The sequence below is a fragment of the Trachemys scripta genome, chromosome 15 (assembly GCF_013100865.1).
Source record: "Trachemys scripta elegans isolate TJP31775 chromosome 15, CAS_Tse_1.0, whole genome shotgun sequence".
In the NCBI taxonomy this organism is placed as follows: Eukaryota; Metazoa; Chordata; order Testudines; family Emydidae; genus Trachemys; species Trachemys scripta.
Window position 1 is genome coordinate 18,622,581 of NC_048312.1, and position 18,145 is coordinate 18,640,725.

General features: G+C 51.8%; 1 protein-coding gene across 1 annotated transcript in view; it reads left to right on the plus strand.

Annotated features, from left to right (window-relative positions):
* Nucleotides 1-247: 247 nt before the first annotated feature.
* Nucleotides 248-18,145, plus strand: part of SLC25A1 (solute carrier family 25 member 1) — a 41,788-nt gene continuing 23,890 nt past the window's right edge. The window contains exon 1 of the mRNA XM_034790775.1: nucleotides 248-506. Within this exon, the coding sequence (XP_034646666.1) occupies nucleotides 395-506 (112 nt within the window). The 5' untranslated portion in view covers nucleotides 248-394. The remainder of the gene's footprint in view (nucleotides 507-18,145) is intronic.

Sequence of the window (18,145 nt, forward strand, 5' to 3'; positions counted from 1 at the left end):
GCAGAGCCGAGCCCCTGAGGGAAGGATTTCAGAGCCCCCCCGGAACAGCAGCCGCCTGTCTCCCCCGTTGGCTCCCAGCCCCCCAGGACCCTGCCCCCCACTTTCTCCCCGCGGGCGAGGAGTAGGCGGCGGAGCTACAGCCTGAGTCCCGCCCCCGCGGGCTGCCCGGACCCGCCCCGCCCCGCCCCGCGTGTTCCCGAGGATGTGACGCCGCCGGCCCCACCCCTGCTGCGGGCGGGGACCGGTTGCCGACAGCCGCTCCAGCGCGTAGCCAGCCCGGGCGTCCGCGGGGGGCGACGTGCCCTGCTGCCCGCCCCCTGCCCGGGGACCCGCCCCGAGTCCAGCCCCGCACCGCTTAAACGGGGCCAGTCCGCCGGCCTCTCCCGCCGCAGTCATGTCCGCCCGCCCCGCGTTCGCCAGCCCCTTCCCCAGCCCCCGCCGCCTGGCTGCCGCGGCCCCGGCCGGCAGGGCGAAGCTCACCCACCCCGGCAAGGCGATCCTGGCAGGTGAGTGCTGGGCGGGGGCTGCCCGCAGCTTGCCCGTGCCCCGGGTTCCGCCCCGGCCAAGCGCTCGCTGCACCCTGGGGTGGGGGCCGCGCCTCGCGTGGGTGCAACTGATGGGACAACAACCTCCCCTTCCCCCCAGAATGCCCTTTGCTGCTGCCCTGGGGGGAACAGTCGCCCAGCCCCGCGAGTTGTCTGGCTCGGCACCCCGAGGTCTCCGTGCTGCTGGCAGGTCTCCTGGGCTGCTTGAAAGAGTCCGTGCCCAGTGCGTGCCCTGAACTTTGTCCCCCTGTGTGTGCGGGCGGCTCCGTGTCTGACAGCGGCGCTCGGCTGTTCGCAAGGCGCTGGGCATCCCTCCCTCCCGGGCAGTGTCGGGTTTCCATGGCCGTGCTCCCCGCTCGTTATTTTGCGGGCTGTTTGCAGGGCTGGTGACTGAGTTTTGGCAGCTGTGTCACTGTCTGATGCAATTGCAAATTGCAGCCCTGCTTCGAGAAGTGCCCGGCCCCTTCCTGGCATGTCCTGCTCGGTCCTTTCAAATTTCCCGGGGACTCAGGGCAGTGTGAGTGGTGATCGCTTTTCTACCTGGGGGGGGGGGGGGGGGGGGGGGGGGAGGAGGGGAGATTTGGGTACAAAGCTGAGGGGAGGGGCTGGGCCAAACATCACCCATAGCTGTGAGCACACCCTGGGATTGACTGTGGCATCTTGGCTGCTGTGGGACCTTCCTATGCTGAATTGCAAGACTCTGTCCTGGTTCTAGATTATGGCTTGGATCTGCGCTGAGCCAGACTTTAGTTTGGGATTTCCTCACCAGGCAAGAGAGCTCCCTGTTTACCCCTTTGGGGGATCTGTCACACTATGGCCTATTTATTTTGAGGTTTAGCACTGCCCCTGGGGGGCAGAAAGGGTCACTGCAGTGCTCTTCACTCAACTCCTGGTGTCTGTGCAATCATGAATGTGTATATTTGATACACTGCAGGCCCTTTCAGTTTCCAAGTCATAGGTGCTGACTTTTGTTTTTGCTGGTGGATGCTTTTGAAGAGGGGTGTGTGTGTGTGTGTGTTTGGGGAGGGAGGGGGCACTCTGCCAGTTTGGGGGGAAGGCTATTTTCAACCTATTTATACACTTCTTTCATATTCTAGTTATTGAATGTGTCTGTCATTGGTATCTTTACTATTTTAATAATGATTAAATTGTTGTGAACTACATAATTACATCATCATGAATTACACTACATTAAAATCATTGCAATCACCTACAAGCTGTCTTCACTAACGTCCCTGTTGAAAGACCTTATGCCGAACTGTAGCTTTCTGGATGAAACTGTCAGCAATCTTATTTACATCTAGTTCCCTGGTATTGTTTTGATGGACATTAAGGACAGTTTGGTTATTCAGTTGTGTCTGTCCCATTGGTGACAGGAGATCACTTTTAAATCTTCTGAAGCTTGAGAATGAGTTCAGGATGATACAGGCACCATGAGAAGGATTCTTTATAAATCTGCAGTACTCTGAAAACAGAGTACTGCAAATGACTCCAAGATCTCATTCTTGATGGGTAACAGCTAATTTAAGCACCATCATTTTGTGTATATATAGTTGGGATTATATTTTGCCATGTGCATTACTTCGCATTTAACATTGAATTTCATCTGACATTTTGTTGCCAAATCACCCAGTTTTGTGAGATCCCTTTGTAACATTAAGTCCAAAGCTGACTGCGAAATATTGAGTAATTTTGTATCCTCTGCAAACGTTGCCACCTCACTGTTCACCCCTTTTTGCAGATCATTTATGACTAGGTTGAACAGCACTGGTCCAGTACAAGTCCCTGGGGGACACCACTATTTATGTCTCTTCATTTTGAAAATGGACCATTTATTCCTACCATTTGTTTCTTATCTTTTAACTGGAGTGCCTGGCAATGCTTTCAGGATCATCTAACGATCTTTAATTTATCTTAATCCGCCTGCCTGTTTATAAACAAACTCCCTCATCACTTTCCACACTCAAGCTCTGGCTCCTGGGGGCTGAGCACCCACTATTTTTTTCCATGGGTGCTTGAGCCCCGCAGCACCCACGCAGTCAGTGCCTATGTTCCAAGTACAGAGTTTTCCTCACTGATTATCTAAATTCACAATCTGCCGATAATCGGATGCAAGGACGTGTAAACACACTGAAATGGAACAGGAGTGGGGCTCTCCCCACTGAAGTAATGACCACAGAAATGTGACTCCAGAGCCTGAAAGTGCTGCCTAGATTCAACCCCCAAGCTGGTTCTTTCCATGCCCTCCTTGATCCATCTCTGCCTTACACAGCGTTGCTGCCTTTAGAGGAAATGGGAGCGCTCCTGTTTTTCATTCCTCCATGCCTCTGGGGGATCTCTTGGTGACAGAGAATACGGGAAAGGAGTTCTTGATGGAAGCTATGTAGCTCCCTTTGAACGGGAATTATGCGTGATTATACCCGAGCTGAGTTTGGCACTCAGTGTCTTGGAGAGGTGGATGTTCAGTTTCAAGTGAGTAGCTACACAGCCCCAGGCAAATGAACGATCAGCGCATTACTCTGTGCCCCTCTTCCCCTCCCCCCCCCTGAAAGGTGTGTAGGTGGGGTGGCATGTTAACAATCTCAGTCTCCTCCTTCCCCAATGTAATCTACTGATGCCATGTTCCCTTCAAACCTGTGTGGTGATAATGAGCCGAAGAGAGACATTCTGATTTCTCTTTCATTTTGAATTCCAGGATGCAACAGGTACATCCAGGAAGTGTGCTAGCTCTGTATGGCTGGATGTAACCAACAGCCAGACGTTCCATCCACGGGGATGTTCCATTTAAACCCGTTGCATGGACACGTTGGTGGTCCAGCAGCAGCAGGGGTGTTGGGCAGGGATTCTTAGTTTACTTTGCACCTAACTGGGGCAATCAGATGCCCACTCCCCATGGACCATTATAAGTCGATGATACTGACCTATGTTTCCAAGTACTTTAGCTGTAAGGTCTTGACTATGAACTGTGACTTTGATATCACAATGTTAGTGATCTCTGTTCCGGTAATATACAGGCAAACACATACTGGCTTTGGATGGGTTTGCTAGAATTATTTCATCTACAAGAACAAACTTAGCAGAGTGTATCAGTGATTAGAAATTAATTTATTTGCAGGAAAAAAGGGACCAAACCCTCTGATGAGGAGTGCACGGAGCTTATCACATTGAGGGTGAAAAGGAGGGTCGGGGAACAGATTAACACTGTTGTTCTCCTCATAGCTCATTCCTACTCTGTTGCCTTATTGCTCCCTGGTGTGATGGAACAGCTTTTGGGTTCTCACAACAGCTCCGCAGCTGCCCCTCATCTCTTGTGGGATGAAATTACTTCCACAGATCAGCTTGTTTTTGGATCAAAGTCTCTCTAGTTTAACTCCACTGACCTCAGTGGAGCTACTCCAGGGATAAACTTGGCCCATTGTATCTGTTAAAAAGTGGGAGCCCAGCCAAGGGAAGGCTCGTAGAACTCACTTGCAGTGGCACATTATCTCACGTTTCCTCTGCCCAACCACAGGGAAATTCCTAGAATGGAGATGGAAGTCTTTCCTCTTTAATGAAATATAGCCATTTTGATGTGATCTGCATCGTTAGAGCTTTTGTGTTTCCCAGCTAATTCCCTTCCTCCATGATCACGTCCACCTCTTTGTTCTTCCAGTCGACTGTCCACCTTTCCTTGGGGTCTGACAGTGAAGCGCTAGCTTAGCTTAACAGAGACCTCAGAGTCTGACAGTGAAGCGCTGGCTTAGCTTAACAGAGACCTCAGAGGGAGCCTTACCTGTCTATTGCTCTTCCTGCATGGCTGCTGGAGCCATTGCCTGCTGCCAATCAAGTTCTGTTTGCCATCTCTGACCTCTGGCTTTGCTGTCAGTTGAGATGCATTAGTTAATGTCACACTCTCTGATGCTTGCATGGGCCTGTCAAAAAGAAAAACCACTGGAGAAGTTGCAAGGTTGACTCGAAATCAATACTCGAGCTGCATGAAATGTATGCAGCTCCTGCAGTACAAAGGGAGCCTTCTTTGTGAGGTGTGACAAGGAGCTGGGGCCTCAAATTAACTGGATAGTCCGAAAGCTTGTGACTAAACTGTTCACCCCAGGTTATCTGCAGAAGGACTGGTGGTGATATCCACAGTTACACATTTTGTCTGGGTCATAAACCCATATGTATCAGGGCATACGCCGGGGATTGGAAGACATTTCTGTCTCACTGGCAGGCTGTTCCATCACTGTCCATTGTTCGGTTTATTGAATCTTCCTTTGAAGCTTCTGGCACTGGTCCCTACTGCTGGAGTAGGTCTCTGGTCTGCTCTGCCAGTTCTTGTGTGCGTATCATGGTTTGGTTTGTCTTGTCTTTTAAAAATGGACCTTAATCCAACCTTTGGGGGAGAGGGAAGCGGATCCCACCAGCTTGTTCTTGTGAAAAGTAACTGTGCCATACACGGTGGGCCGACTTATCTCCTGCCCCCGGATAGCCACATCCGGCTTCATTGGGAGTGGCTGTGCACGCAGCTCTTCGGCTGTGCTCAGACTGCAAAGCTCCAGGCTTGGGTGAAACGGTTGTAGGGTTATGAGTCGGGCTGGGGAAGCCTGTGGGTCTTCCACAATCAGTCCAAAGATTATGAAAGGTTGCATGGCACATTGAATGTGCCCCTGCCAAAGGCCTTTGCCATTCCCTGGCTCCTTGGGAGCTCACTGATCACTGGGGAGTCAGTGGCTTTCCATTGTCTATCAAGGTGTCGTGGTTCCTGAGTCCGCAGGAAAGCAGGAATTACCTGGTATAGGTGTGCACAGAACTTTACAGGTATGGGGGGGGGTGGTCCCTGTCTTGACTGGCTTCCAGCCTAGGTCAGGGGTAGGTCTCTGTAACATAGCCCTAAGTTATATATTGCTTGGTCTGGAGGAGCTCCCAGTTTCCTGATCGTGAAGCAAATGAGATGAAAGAAAGGCCCTGTTGAAATGCTGGCCCCTTCCTCACATGCAGTAAATTAAAATGCTCTGTAATGTACAGGCAGCGCTGGCCAGCCTATTCCTGGACATAATTGCGTTAAATAAGCTGATCCGTCAGGATGGTGCCTGGTACTAACTGCTCTGTTCCTGCCAGCGCGGAGTCATCCGTTCCTTTAGACAGGGAACACAAGGAGACCCATGTATGCCTATTAGATTAAAGGTGCTAGCTGATAGTTACAGGGTTTGTCAACGGATCAGGTACCGATCAACTACCTCATTGCATTCCAGACCCTCAAACCCCTTTAAATTGGGGGTGTTAAAGATGGGAAGAGACCTACTTAGACCTTGTTATCATTCGGAAGGTATAGTTCAAACCGTACAACCCCCCTTTGACCAACATCGTTATACCAGCGCACAAGCTGGATAGCCCAGGCCTCTCTGCCAATGCAGGGCAAGTCCCTATTCACTAGGGCTTTGTTCATGTCCCAAGGACTGGGGCTTCCAGTACTGCCTGAAGAAAGTGTAGCTCTCCCTGTCCGCTCGCTCCTTATAGTCCTCGCACAGTGAAGAATTACAACACCGATCTGCCATCAGACCAGTACTGATGAGAACAAGATCCTGGACTGGCTTCTCTGGCTGGGAGTTCAGTGCCACTGTGCTGTATAACAGTCACTCCCCATAGTCTCCTCTCAGAGTGCTTCACGCCCAAGGAACGTAGTATCCAAGGGCCCTATCGCCACAGTATCTCAGCGCCGGCTGTGAATTGCAAAGAGATTCCCAACATGCTCTCAAGCAATATCTTTTTTTTAATTTAAATGGTGTGATTTTTTTTTTTTAACCAGCTCCCACTTCTCTCTCATCCTTTGTCCCAATTCCTTCCCCCCCTCGCTGTGGATTGTGGGGGTATTTGTGCCTAAGCAGAGGGTTCACTCTTTAGAACTAACCTCTTCCTCCTGCTGGATTCACTCAGTAGCATCCCTCGGTTGTTTTATTTCACCCCCTGGAACCGCTTTTCACACGTCACTGGCTTGAGGCTTAATTGAAGAAATTGGGCTGGAAATGAAGGGGAGCATGGCTGCTGATGCACAGATGGCTGGGGTCCCAGGGAGACTGTGTGTGTGTGTATATATGTGTGTGTGTGTGTATATGTATATATATATATTTAACATCCAGGCACCTGATATGACAGTCAGCTAAAATTTTTTCCTTAAAAAGGAGTATCATCTACTCATTCAGGCTCCATGTCCCATATCGCTTGCCCATTGCTTCTAGCTGACGCTGAAGCCGGCCCCAGTTGATGGGACGTCTGGCCACATGGGGTTCTTCTTTTGTGCAGAATAGTTCTGGCCTTTGTCTGGTTCTAGAGCCGACAGGTGCCTTTGTCAGCTTCACTCCTGGCAGTGGAGGCTCCTCGGGGAGGTTTTCCTGCCCTATTCCGGGTCCGGTGCAATGTGATATTTTACTTGCTGTTCTCAAACCACCTTTGAGGGCACCTTTTGGGTTGGTTTTGCCTACCCACTTGCAGATGTTACCAGTTGCCTTTGATCTTTGGGTACTAACTGGCTCCCTTGCGGGCCATCTCAGCAGAGAGGGCAAAGACTGGATGTGCCAGGGAGCATGAGCCCTAGAAGTGATCATCCCAGGTCTGGAGGGAGGCGCGTTGCTGAGGATGTTCTCCTGGATGCTGCCTTAGGTTCCCATTTATCCTCTTTTGTGTTTGAGACTCTCAGACTGCTATTTCTCACCAATGCTAAACTCCGCTGGGAGATTGAAATCTCCTCTCTAGTGATGTGTATGGATAGGCCCCCTCTGAACAACACTGGGGACACCTCTGCTGCGGGAGGAGGAAGGGGCTCCAGCTCAGAGCCTCTCATTGGTGAAGCACATTCCCTTTGCCTGGGATGAACAGTAACGCACAGGGAGTTGTGGGCTGCTGAGCTCTCACACCGCTTTGTTGTCTTTTAGTATAAAAAGGTAATTAAGCGTCCTGCCCGTCACTAAGATTCCCAAATCATTCCCTTCGCAAAGCCCTGTCTTTGCTGGGCACGGAGGCATGTCCCACCTTAGAGCAGTAAAACATAGGGCTAGCGGCATTTCTAGAGTAGGTTTCCCAGCACTTGGCTAGCGTATGGGACTCCTCTCTGTGTGCTGGGGGATGGCGTGAGACCCTGTGGTGCTCAGTGGAGGTTGAGGTAGTTCTCTGCATGTCTGTAGGGCACTGTGAACATCCTGCCCATGATCCGCACAACGTGTGTGCGAGGAAAGGGAGCCTTATCCCCAGGTTACAGGTGGGGAAACGGAGTCCCAGCCATTCCAGCTGCCAGAGTCCAAGCCAGGCTTTGTACGACATGCGCCATCAGTCGTTTCTGGGCTCATTCGTGCTGTTCAACACTATACAACAATAACTTGCAACACCCTGCTTAAAATGGCCCGGCCCACCCCACGTGGGAGAGTCACTAGCACCAAATCACGGCTAGGGAGAGGCACGGGCTACTCCTTAGCTGTGCAGTTCTGGGGTGGCTTTAAATTGCATTTCCTGAGAAGCTCAGTGTTGAGTTGTGGGGAAAGAGGTGGGCGAGGCGCTGAGGGACTGCAGAGGGCAGGGGAAGGAACAGTATTTTATGAGCAAATCTAATCAGGCCAGATTCTCCCCCACACTTGTGATTGACATCAGGCGGCTGTAAGGCCAGGGTCTCTGCTTGGCTGGGGATTCCCTTAGCATGCGGGAGTCCCCAACTGGTGTAGCAGCCTCCACTTTCAGACCCCTTTCCATTGTTTATGGATGTGGCCAGGAGAAAGGGGCTTGGCTACTGAGTTTTGATGATCCCTGGCTGATGGGCTGGGCCTTAAAGGCCATAACTAGCTAGTGTAGCTTGGAGCAGCCTTGAGGTTGCTCCAAACTATGCTGTGGATTGTGCAGGCAGAAAATTCCCAGGATGGGAAGCTGCAACTGGCTGCTTAGCTGCACCCAACCTAACTTCCTGGTGCTTCAGTTCCATATTGATTCAGGTGTGTCTGTGTGTTGTGAAGAAGGGGAGGCTGGGTGGGGCTTGGAACCAACCCTTTAAAGGTCGTTATTGTGATGTAGTTTATACTCCCTATGGATGCTTTGATTTGTATTCCGCAGGGCACTTCTCTCTGTGTTTATGTAAGCATCTGGAACAAGCCATCGCTCTTCCTTGAGTTAATCAGTACCTCTAGCTGACAGTTGAGTGATGTTACAAGCCTCTCTCTCTCTCTCTCTCTCTCTCTCTCTCTTTCTCCCCCCCCCCTTCCCTCAGAAAGGCTTGGCATTGTGAATGTAAATGGTATAATTCTCACCTCTGCCTGGAGAATAGTGACCCTGGATTTACAGTGCAGTGTAGCTTGGGCTCATCTTGTCAGCTAGAGTTCATTTTGGAGCCTCTCTTCTACCACTGCGCGCCAGCTATTAGCAAAGCCCAAAACCCAGCCGTTGGACTCCCTTGATCTTTAGCTTCCACAGTTGCTCTCTGTCCAGGACATAAAAGCAAGGAGCTTGGAGAGAGTTGCTTGTTGGAAACAACTGGAAAACCCGTTTAAAATGAGGGACGCATCAGAGCTGCTGGCTCTGCATGAGAGAATTAGCCGAGGCTCTAGGTAATATTGTATTCTCTTTCTGCACTGACTCTCCGAGCTGTGCTTTGCAGGAAACGCCAGCTAAATCAGTCGTGCCTGGTAAATTGCATTGTGGTGATGAGTGAATGGATGCCTGGATAGTTAGTAGATCAGTTCATGGCCAAATGCCACTGTATAAATTCAAGGTATATCATTAGCTGTTTGCTTACAGATGCTGGGATTCGGTACCTTTCATTGGCTGCTGGGTGAACAAAGAATATCTCCTGCAAAGTCTTACTCAACCCTTTCAGTGCTTTTATTAAATCCAGTTTCTGGGTCATTCTTACGAACAGTATTAACCTCTTCCTGTGCACTTAGTAAATTCATGGTGGTTCAGTCTGGCTCCCAGTACGCATGTGTGAGCATCACAAAACTGGCCACGTTAATACAATGCCTTTCCTGGTGGTCAGTCCAGGACAGAGTGGGCCATGGAGACTGAACTGCCCTCTGGCCTTTAAAGATGGTGTCCACCAGGTCAGTGTTGAGGCACATTGGCAGGGCGGTGGGGAGGAAGCTTGCCCTGCTGAGGCCCATGCTCTGTAAAGAGCCGCACAGCTGTCCACCTGGCAGCTTGCACCGGCTCTGCAGCTCACTCACTCGTATAAAATAAATGGGGCCCTCGGCTCACTCTCTCTCCTGCTGCTCTGGCTTAAAGAACACACGGAGGGAACCACTCAGATCCTCCAGGCTTGAACCTAAACTACTTTCCATGCTGCTTAGAAATTTTCTTGACAGGTTAAAGTAAGGTAACCATTCGATTCCTTCATGCCCTGCCTCTCCACTCGTTGATCCGTGTTGATGTCATTGGAGCACTGGCAGCATCACAAACGCTTCCAAGGCGACGGAGTGATGTCGTAGTCACTGGAGTACGACTTTACCGTGGAAACCTGCAGAGAGGCACTGGGCTAGATGGGCTGTGAAGGAGAAATCTGCACTGAAGGCAGATGGAACGAAGAGACTGTAACAACTGGCCCAGGAAGTGTCCTTTGAACAAGTCATCCCTGTCTTACTAAGCCTGTGCTGTTCTTCCTCTTACTGAGGCTATGTCTACACTGTGCACCTTACAATGGCACGGCCGTGCTGCTGCAACCGCACCATTGTAAGGTGCGCTGTGTGGCCGCTCTTTATTGCTGGGTGAGAGCGCTCCTGGCAACATGATAAAACCATTTCCAACAAGGGGCAGTAGCTTCATCGCCCAGAGTGTGTGTTCCGCCGGCGAAGCACTGTCCACACAGACGCTTTTCGTCAAGACTTTTGCTTTCAGGGTGGGTGGGGGGGATTTACACTCCAGAGCAACAAAAGTTTTAACGAGGAAAGTGCCAGTGTAGACGGAGCCTGAGGAGCTGCGGAGAATGGAAGTCCTCTCCTTTCTGTTGTTTTTATAAACAACAAAAGCTTCAGCAAATCAGGCCTTTGAGGGCTTTAGATTTTACGTGGCTGTTCAGTTTAGTGTTTATCCCTTTTCTTGCCAGTGAAGTCTATAAAATGACGTACATTCTCAGCTGATTATTTTTTCGTTAAAGTTTGTACAGGAGGAAGTTGGGAAATGGCGGAGAGCTGAGGCAACAGAATGATTCCAGTGAAGTTAGGGACAAATTACTCCATCCCGTTCCGTAGTGTTATCGACAGCTCTGTTTACACAGGGCTATTTACCAGTCTGACAACATAGTGTGCAGAATAGTGAAGTCAAATATTTGCAGTTCTGTGTATTCCCCACCTACAGAATATGAGGATGTTGCTGTCCCGACTATATGGTTTTGTGTGTGTGGCTGTGTTCGTAGTGCTGTTTACCACTGGTGAAAGTGATGAAATGTAACACGCAGCGCCATCCTTGCTTGCTATTAAATACAAAATGTTCCACCTAATCATGACACAGCGAACAGGATGGACGCTTTGCTGAGGGAGGCTGTGGTACGGTAGTAAGTTATTTCCCTCCCCTAAGCACTAGCTACATCTTATTCGCTTGGCAATCTGTTTTCAGGGAATGGATGCCATCGCTACATGGATACAATCCTTCCTGTCTTTAAGGCCCCCCCCCCCCATTCATTTTCAGGGAATGGCCCAATGTTAGTTTCCTAGTTTGATCTCAAAGCTTTAAAAAAAAAAAAAAATCCTCTTGTGTGAAAAGCCAGAGTGTGTGTGTGTGTGTGTCAAAATTAGACAGTTTACACTCTAAACCAGGGGTGGGCAAACTTTTTGGCCTGAAGGCCACACTGGGGTTGCAAAACTGTATGGAGGGTTGGGTAGGGAAGGCTGTGCCTCCCCAAACAGCCTGGCCCCCACTCCCTGACTATCCCCCTCAAAACCTCCAGCCCATCCACCCCCCCTTCTCCTTGTCCCCTAATTGCCCCCTCCTGGGACCCCCCGCCCCTAACCACCCCCCAGGACCCCACCCCCTATCTAACCTCCCTGTTCCTAGTCCCCTGACAGGCCCCCTGGGATCCCAAGCCTATCCAACCCCCACCCCCAATTCCCCGTCCCCTGACCGCCCCTTCCCAAACCTCTGCCCATCCAACCACTCTCTGCCCCTTATCCAATCCCCCCCCGGCCCCCTTACCATGCCACTCAGAGCAGCATGTCTGGCAGCCACGCCACCTGGCCGGAGCTAGACACGCTGCCACTCTGCTCCGCCCAGAGCGCTGCCCACGCAGTGGCATGGCTGCGGGTGAGAGGTGACAGCAGGGGAGGGGCCAGGGGCTAGCCTCCCTGGCCAGGAGCTCAAGGGCTGGGCAGGGTGGTCCCGTGGGCTGGATGTGGCCCGTGGGCTGTAGTTTGCCCACCTCTGCTTTAAGCCTTACAGCCTGAAGTCTAGAGTTGCTACCTTGGTTTTTCAGCTGATCTCTGACCTGTCCTGCAAATCACCTTGCCTGAATGGACTTTGAGGGGAACTTGCTGATCCCCAAGGAGGAGAGAATGTGTGTGGAACGAGATGGCCCAGAGGATTGTGGTAACAGCAGAGAGTCGTCCTATCTGCACTTTCCCAAGGGGCATAGTTGTCTGTTCCACACAGAGCCCTGTGATTAGCTGATGTGATTGCAAACCACGTCTAGAACTCAAAACACTCATACTAGTGTCTCACTGCTAGCGGTGTATTTCATTCATGAGTGCTCAACCTCTCCATAGCTAGACGTAAGAAAGAAGCATGACGCCAACTGTACGGATGGTTTGGTTTGTCTGTCGGCCCACAAGGCAATGTTGCGTTAAGTGCTAGGTTCAGTGTCTGCTGTAAGGGCCCCTGACTTGGGAATCCCATGAGTAGAAGATGTCACTGCATGTCACACACTTCTGTGCATAGGACCTCAGCTTGTCTTGCCCCCGCCTGGGTCAAACAAAGGTTTTCTCTGTGGAGCATCATTAGGGAGGTTCTCATGGACTGGGACAGGCCTGGTGGGGGGGCTAGTGGTGGGGTGAAGTCTCAAGCAGGCAGTTTAACAAGTTGCTCATTCTTAATTTGCTTCATGTGCCCAGAGGCCACAGTGTTGGGCACATTAAAATCACTAATTAAAAACAAATGGGAAACCTACTGTGTGTGCATGCACTGTCATGTGTGTTACGTGAGTCACAGCTGGATTAAAGCTCTAACCCTGGCAAAAACTCCACTGTCCTGACGTTTCTAGCACGTTGGCAGAGCTTTGTCTGAAGACTTGTCATAGAACGGTTGTCTCGATATTTCGGCCCATAGAGAAATTAAACCCACTTTTGGGTTTGTCAACAACAATTCTAAATTTTCCTGGGGAGAGAGAGGACCCTACTTTTCCCAGCAAGCTCTAGTTCCATGGTGGCCATGGGGGCTTGTTCGCTGACCCTTTCAGTCAAGGAGTTCGCATGCTAACTAGAGACATGCTGCAAATGATCCTTCTGCTGGTGCCCGCTCCCCTCCTACCCATGGCCTTGAACTGGGAGATGTCATTGCTTGGCCAACTGGGGGAGCGGGAATCCCTTCGATTGCCAGAGACAAAGGGCGACAACTGTCCCTGCTTCTGACTGGTGCTTGCCAGAATGGGTGAGCTGTGACCTTCACTGAAGGGCGTGATCTTTCTCTCCTTTGGCTCGGGGTTATCCAGCTAATGATTGAGAGCCTTGGTGCAGAGTCCAAGCTGCTCACCCTCCCTCCCTCTCGCTAGCTCTTTCAACTCCCAAGTAATTAGAGAAGAGTTGACTGCTGCTGTTCTGCAGTGTTGCAAGAACTGGCTCTAGGGGTTAAAGTCCTGGTAAACAGGTTACAGAGCCCTCTGCAACCTCACTGGCCATTGGCAGCCCAAGGGAGAGGGAGGTCTGGAAATAAGCCGGTGCTTAGCCTACAGGCTGTCGTAGGCATTGGGGCGCTTCATGCACATAGAATTAATTGTCCTGCATGAATAAAGCGCCGCATGCTGAAGGGGATGAGGCCATGGTGGGGAGGGCACTGTAAAGAGCATTATAAATCGTTACCTTATTTTTAGCCTTCCCAATTAATACATCGGACTCTAAGGACAGGAGCATGAGAGAAAATGGTGTCTGTACCACAGCATGATTACTGCCTCCCAGATGCATGTCCCCTCTTCCTGTCGTGCTGCTAGTCATTCAGGGGGAACTGTTCCCTGGAACTCAAGAGCCACTTCTAAGGCTGTAGATCTGCTCTCCCCACCTGCTAGGATCCAGGATTCAGTGCTAAATCAGCCAGTGAAAACCAAACACTGCTAAGCAAACCTCCCTGACCAGACAGGCCTTGGGGAGGGGAGCCTCAGCCGGTTCAGACAGAGCAAAGGGGCTGTGCTAACAGACCCCAGAAATAGATCCAGTGGGTAAGAAGCAAAAGGCCTCCCTGGCATCATCCCCCACATATATTGCCCATGCGGGTGTATGCCTATAAAAGGCTTCCATGTGTACCTGGGAAATACAAACATCCATAATAAGAGTGTCAGATAAGCAGTAAGTTTATATGTGAGACTCTCTCATTTCACCAAGCCGTTCCAGAGATGACTGAAACCACAAGGGAGGAGTTTGCATCCCTGGAACAACCACACGGCTGAATTGTCTCCTCCTTCCGTATTCTAAAAGTGAGCGCAATGATTGCTTACTGCTTTGCACTTCCATAGCAGCATGGGGTTGATTGTGAAGCAGCAATCTGGCTCTGATGGCCCACTAAGACAACGTGGCACTTGGACACCTGTTGCTCTGTAGGAGTTTCAGATCCCATGTGCTGTAGCTAGACGAGAATAAAACCACCTGCAACTAACGTTGGGTATCAGAATGGCTTATCCCAGTGGGTGACTGTTAATGGAATATGGAGCCTTTTGCATCTTGCTCGACAGTTTGAATCCAGCCAAGGGCAGTAGTGACTCATTCATTACCACATGGTGGCTGTATAGTGGACTCTGTGAAATAAGCTAGTGGCCTTGGTCCAGTTCCTAGTGGACGGGTGTTTTTAGCAGTCCCTCACCCGCCATGTCCTGAGTTAGCCCTGATCATCTCTTTGGCACGCCATGTGCTAGCCAGCACTGGGTGTGTTGTCTGTGCTCCATAGATAAGGGGGAGGTTTGAGGATGGCTCTCTGGGGGAAGTTTGCATTGCAGCTGCCCACGCGGTATCTGTTCTGGATAGTAGATAGCAACCCAGACTGCAGGGCTGTCAATCCAGTACTTGGCCACAGCAGTAAGAGTCACCTCTCTGCTTACCCCTGTAGTATACACAGGGTAGGGCACGGCATTCAGAGCTGCTGGGCATGGGTATGCATAACCCGCTTCAGCTCCCCCATTTCCCTCCCTATTTCCACCTGCAGTAAAGAAGGTCTGACACTTCCCCTCCACCCACCACCTTCCTGTGCATTCTCCAGATGTCGCCTTTTTCTCTGTAGTGTGGCCCACTTGTGCCCCTGGGAAAATCCTCAGGCCAGTCCCCAGCCTGAGTACTTAGATGGCCTCCTCCTCCTCCTCCTCCCTGTGTGGGGAGTGGCTACAGAACTGCACCAAGGCACTTGGGATTTGCCATATTTGATCACACCCCTGGGCCAATGGGGCTGACGTCCTTTCTCCCACAGGCAGCCGTCGGTACCAGATGTTCCAGAGGAAGGTGTTTAGAATCCCAGTAAAGGACAATTCTGGAGTAACCTGCTCGTAGTAGTAATTTCTTCCTAACCCGTCCACCCCTCTTCTCCCACCCCCCTGTGAGTTAGCAGGTGGATTTTTACAGGGAGCACATGGGTTTATATGCCTGGGTCTTTATCCTGGCCAATGTAATTGTGGATGATCTCGCTAGCCATTGAAATGGCTAGTGCGTCTGGGAATCCTGTTAAACTCTCAAACTCCCTCTGGTGGTCATGGATGAAGGAGCCCTGTGTACCCCAAATAAGGCTCCACCCTTTGGGTGTTAGGCCTGGAAACCCTAACCTGACGGTGCCCCACTCCCAACCACCACCTGGTGTCCAGCCCAACCCATGTGCAGCAGTTCCTCTCATCGGGGGGGGGGGAACCTTTGTGGCCATGGAGGTGAGGAGTGGCTTTGCGTGAGTGAGAGAGAGAGCGAAGTTCCCTGTTATTAACCTCTATGCTTCATCTTAAAGGGGCAGGGATGCCTAAATAGTGGTTCACCGGCTTTGTGCGGGCTGGCACGGGGGCACACACATATACAGCGCACTAGACTGCCGCAGCCGGCTCCTGTCAGCCAGAGTTGCCTGCTGCCATTGCAGGGCAGTGGCCCGTGTCCAGGCTCCATGCTCGGTGGAGTGATTCGCAGCGTGGTTTGTCAGAAAAACAATCCCAGCCCACAGGGGCAGGGCAGATGTGCTGGGCAGCCCTCCTGGATCCCAGTCGATGCTGGCACAGTTTGGCGGGTAGGGCTCAAAAGGGGCCCTAGGAAGCTCTGAGCATGGGCTGTTGCGGTACAGTATCCATAGGGGCTCTGCCTCTGTGGGTTTGGTTGCTTTGACCTCGGTGCTGGTTTCCCTTTGGGGCTCGGTTTGTTTTTCAGATCAGCTCCGGGAAGTGCCAAGTCAGCAGCTGCTGCTCAGCGGGACGGAGCTGGAGGAGGAGCTGGGAGCCGGCAGCTCGGCCTTGATATTTCAGCTCATCCCCTGGTGGTTCTCCTCAGGCCTCTGTAAACAGTGGAGGGGGGTTGGGTAGTGAAGTGAGGGGCCAGTGTTGGGTGGGATGATGCCAGCAGGGAGGGATGCAGGGCTCCAAGGGCCCCCTGGCCCAGGCCCAGCTGCTGAGCTCTGACCCTGAGGGGGGTGGGTGGTAGTCCAGGGATGCTGGGCGGTAGCCTGGTCCCAGTACACACAGCTGTGCCCTTCATCTGTCAGGCCTCCGGAGCTCAACTGGGGCTGGCGGCCTTGGCAGTGGTTGTCATTTGTATCTCTTCAGTGTGTAGGAGCCCTGGTCACTTAGACACGGCTGAGCTGCTGGGCTAGGCCCATTCCTGGAGGTCGGGGTGGGACTCGGCACGTGCGTAACGCTCTCCATTTCCAGAGTGCCTGGTGGATAGTGATTCTGGGGAGGGAGGTGTTGCCCTCGTCTGTGGGTGGGCACACGGAGACACACCGAGGGGACGGGACTTGCCCAGGCCCCTCTTCACTTCAGCCATTGCACAGGGATCCAGAGAGTGCTGCTGCGCGGGGAAGAGCTGTGACCATCCAGAGATGCAGGGCCAGGGGCAGAACAGTCCACAGGCCTTTGGCTCCCTGTGTCCCACACAGCGGGCACCAGCGTTACTGGATTGCCAATCCAAGCAGCAATCGAGAACCGGGCCACAGCATGGGATGCGGGTGGGAGAGCTCTCCCATCACTGGATCGCCGGCCTGTGCAGGGACTGTGTGTGTGGTAGGGAGGGGGCAGGGGGCTCTCCCAGCACTGGATCCCCAGGCTGGGGTTGGGACTGGATGGCCGGCCTGTGTGTACAGTAGGGTGACCAGATGTCCCGATTTTATAGGGACAGTCCCAATTTTTGGGTCTTTTTCTTATATGGGCTCCTATTACCCCCCCCCACCCCCATCCTGATTTTTCACATTTGCTGTCTGGTCACCCTAGTGTACAGAGACTGGCTTGTGTTCAGTGGTGGTTTCAGGTGCAGTATTTTGCAGGCAGTTTTCCCACATGGGTGGGGCTGAGGGAAGCAATGGGGCTGAATTGATGGGGGCGGATGAAGCTCTGCAACCTGCTGCCTGAGGGGAGAAGCAGCTTTTCACCCACTGAGCGCTCTCGTCCCTCCTCCTCTTCCCAGCCTGTTCGGCCCCTACAGAGCAGGCCTGCAATTAGCTGAGCCGTTCGCTTCCTGCTGTTTCACGTGGCCCTCTGGATTCCATCCGTCGCTTCTAGTCTCAAATCCCTGTTAAATGGAGGTTTTCCTGCTGCCTGTAATACTTTCCTGTATTCTGCTTTATTGTGATTTTTGTCTCTTGGCTGCAGCGGGCTGAAATATAGTGAAACGTGGGTGCAAGAACATGCACTGTGGCTAGGGGTATTGGTGTTGTCTTTAAGGGGGTCACAGAAGGCTGAAAGGAACCAGATCAGTAATTGCCCCATTTGCTTCGTCTCTTGCTGCTTTCATTGAAAGAAAGCAGAGTGTCTGATCTGCCCAGATGCTAACATCAGCCCTTAGTTTGCCCAGTGCTGGGAGGAGAAGGAGCCACGGGCTGGGGTGAGCCCCCCTGGCTGTCGAGAGTCCCATCCTAATAGCATGGGATTGATCCTGAGACACGTTGGGTGCATCCCCCAAATCCGAGAGACGCTCTCGGCTCAGTAAGGGGGTTTCTGCTACTTGCTGGAGACTTGCCGGGCATGGGGCTAAGTTCTGCTCTGTTACATCAGTGTAAATCCAGAGTAACTGCATTGACTCCAGGTTGTCTCTCTCCGGATTTACACTGGTGTAACTGAAACCAGAATCAGAGGGGTAGCCGTGTTAGTCTGAATCTGTAAAAAGCAACAGAGGGTCCTGTGGCACCTTTGAGACTAACAGAAGTATTGGGAGCATAAGCTTTCGTGGGTAAGAACCTCACTCCTTCAGATGCAAGAAGTGAGGTTCTTACCCACGAAAGCTTATGCTCCC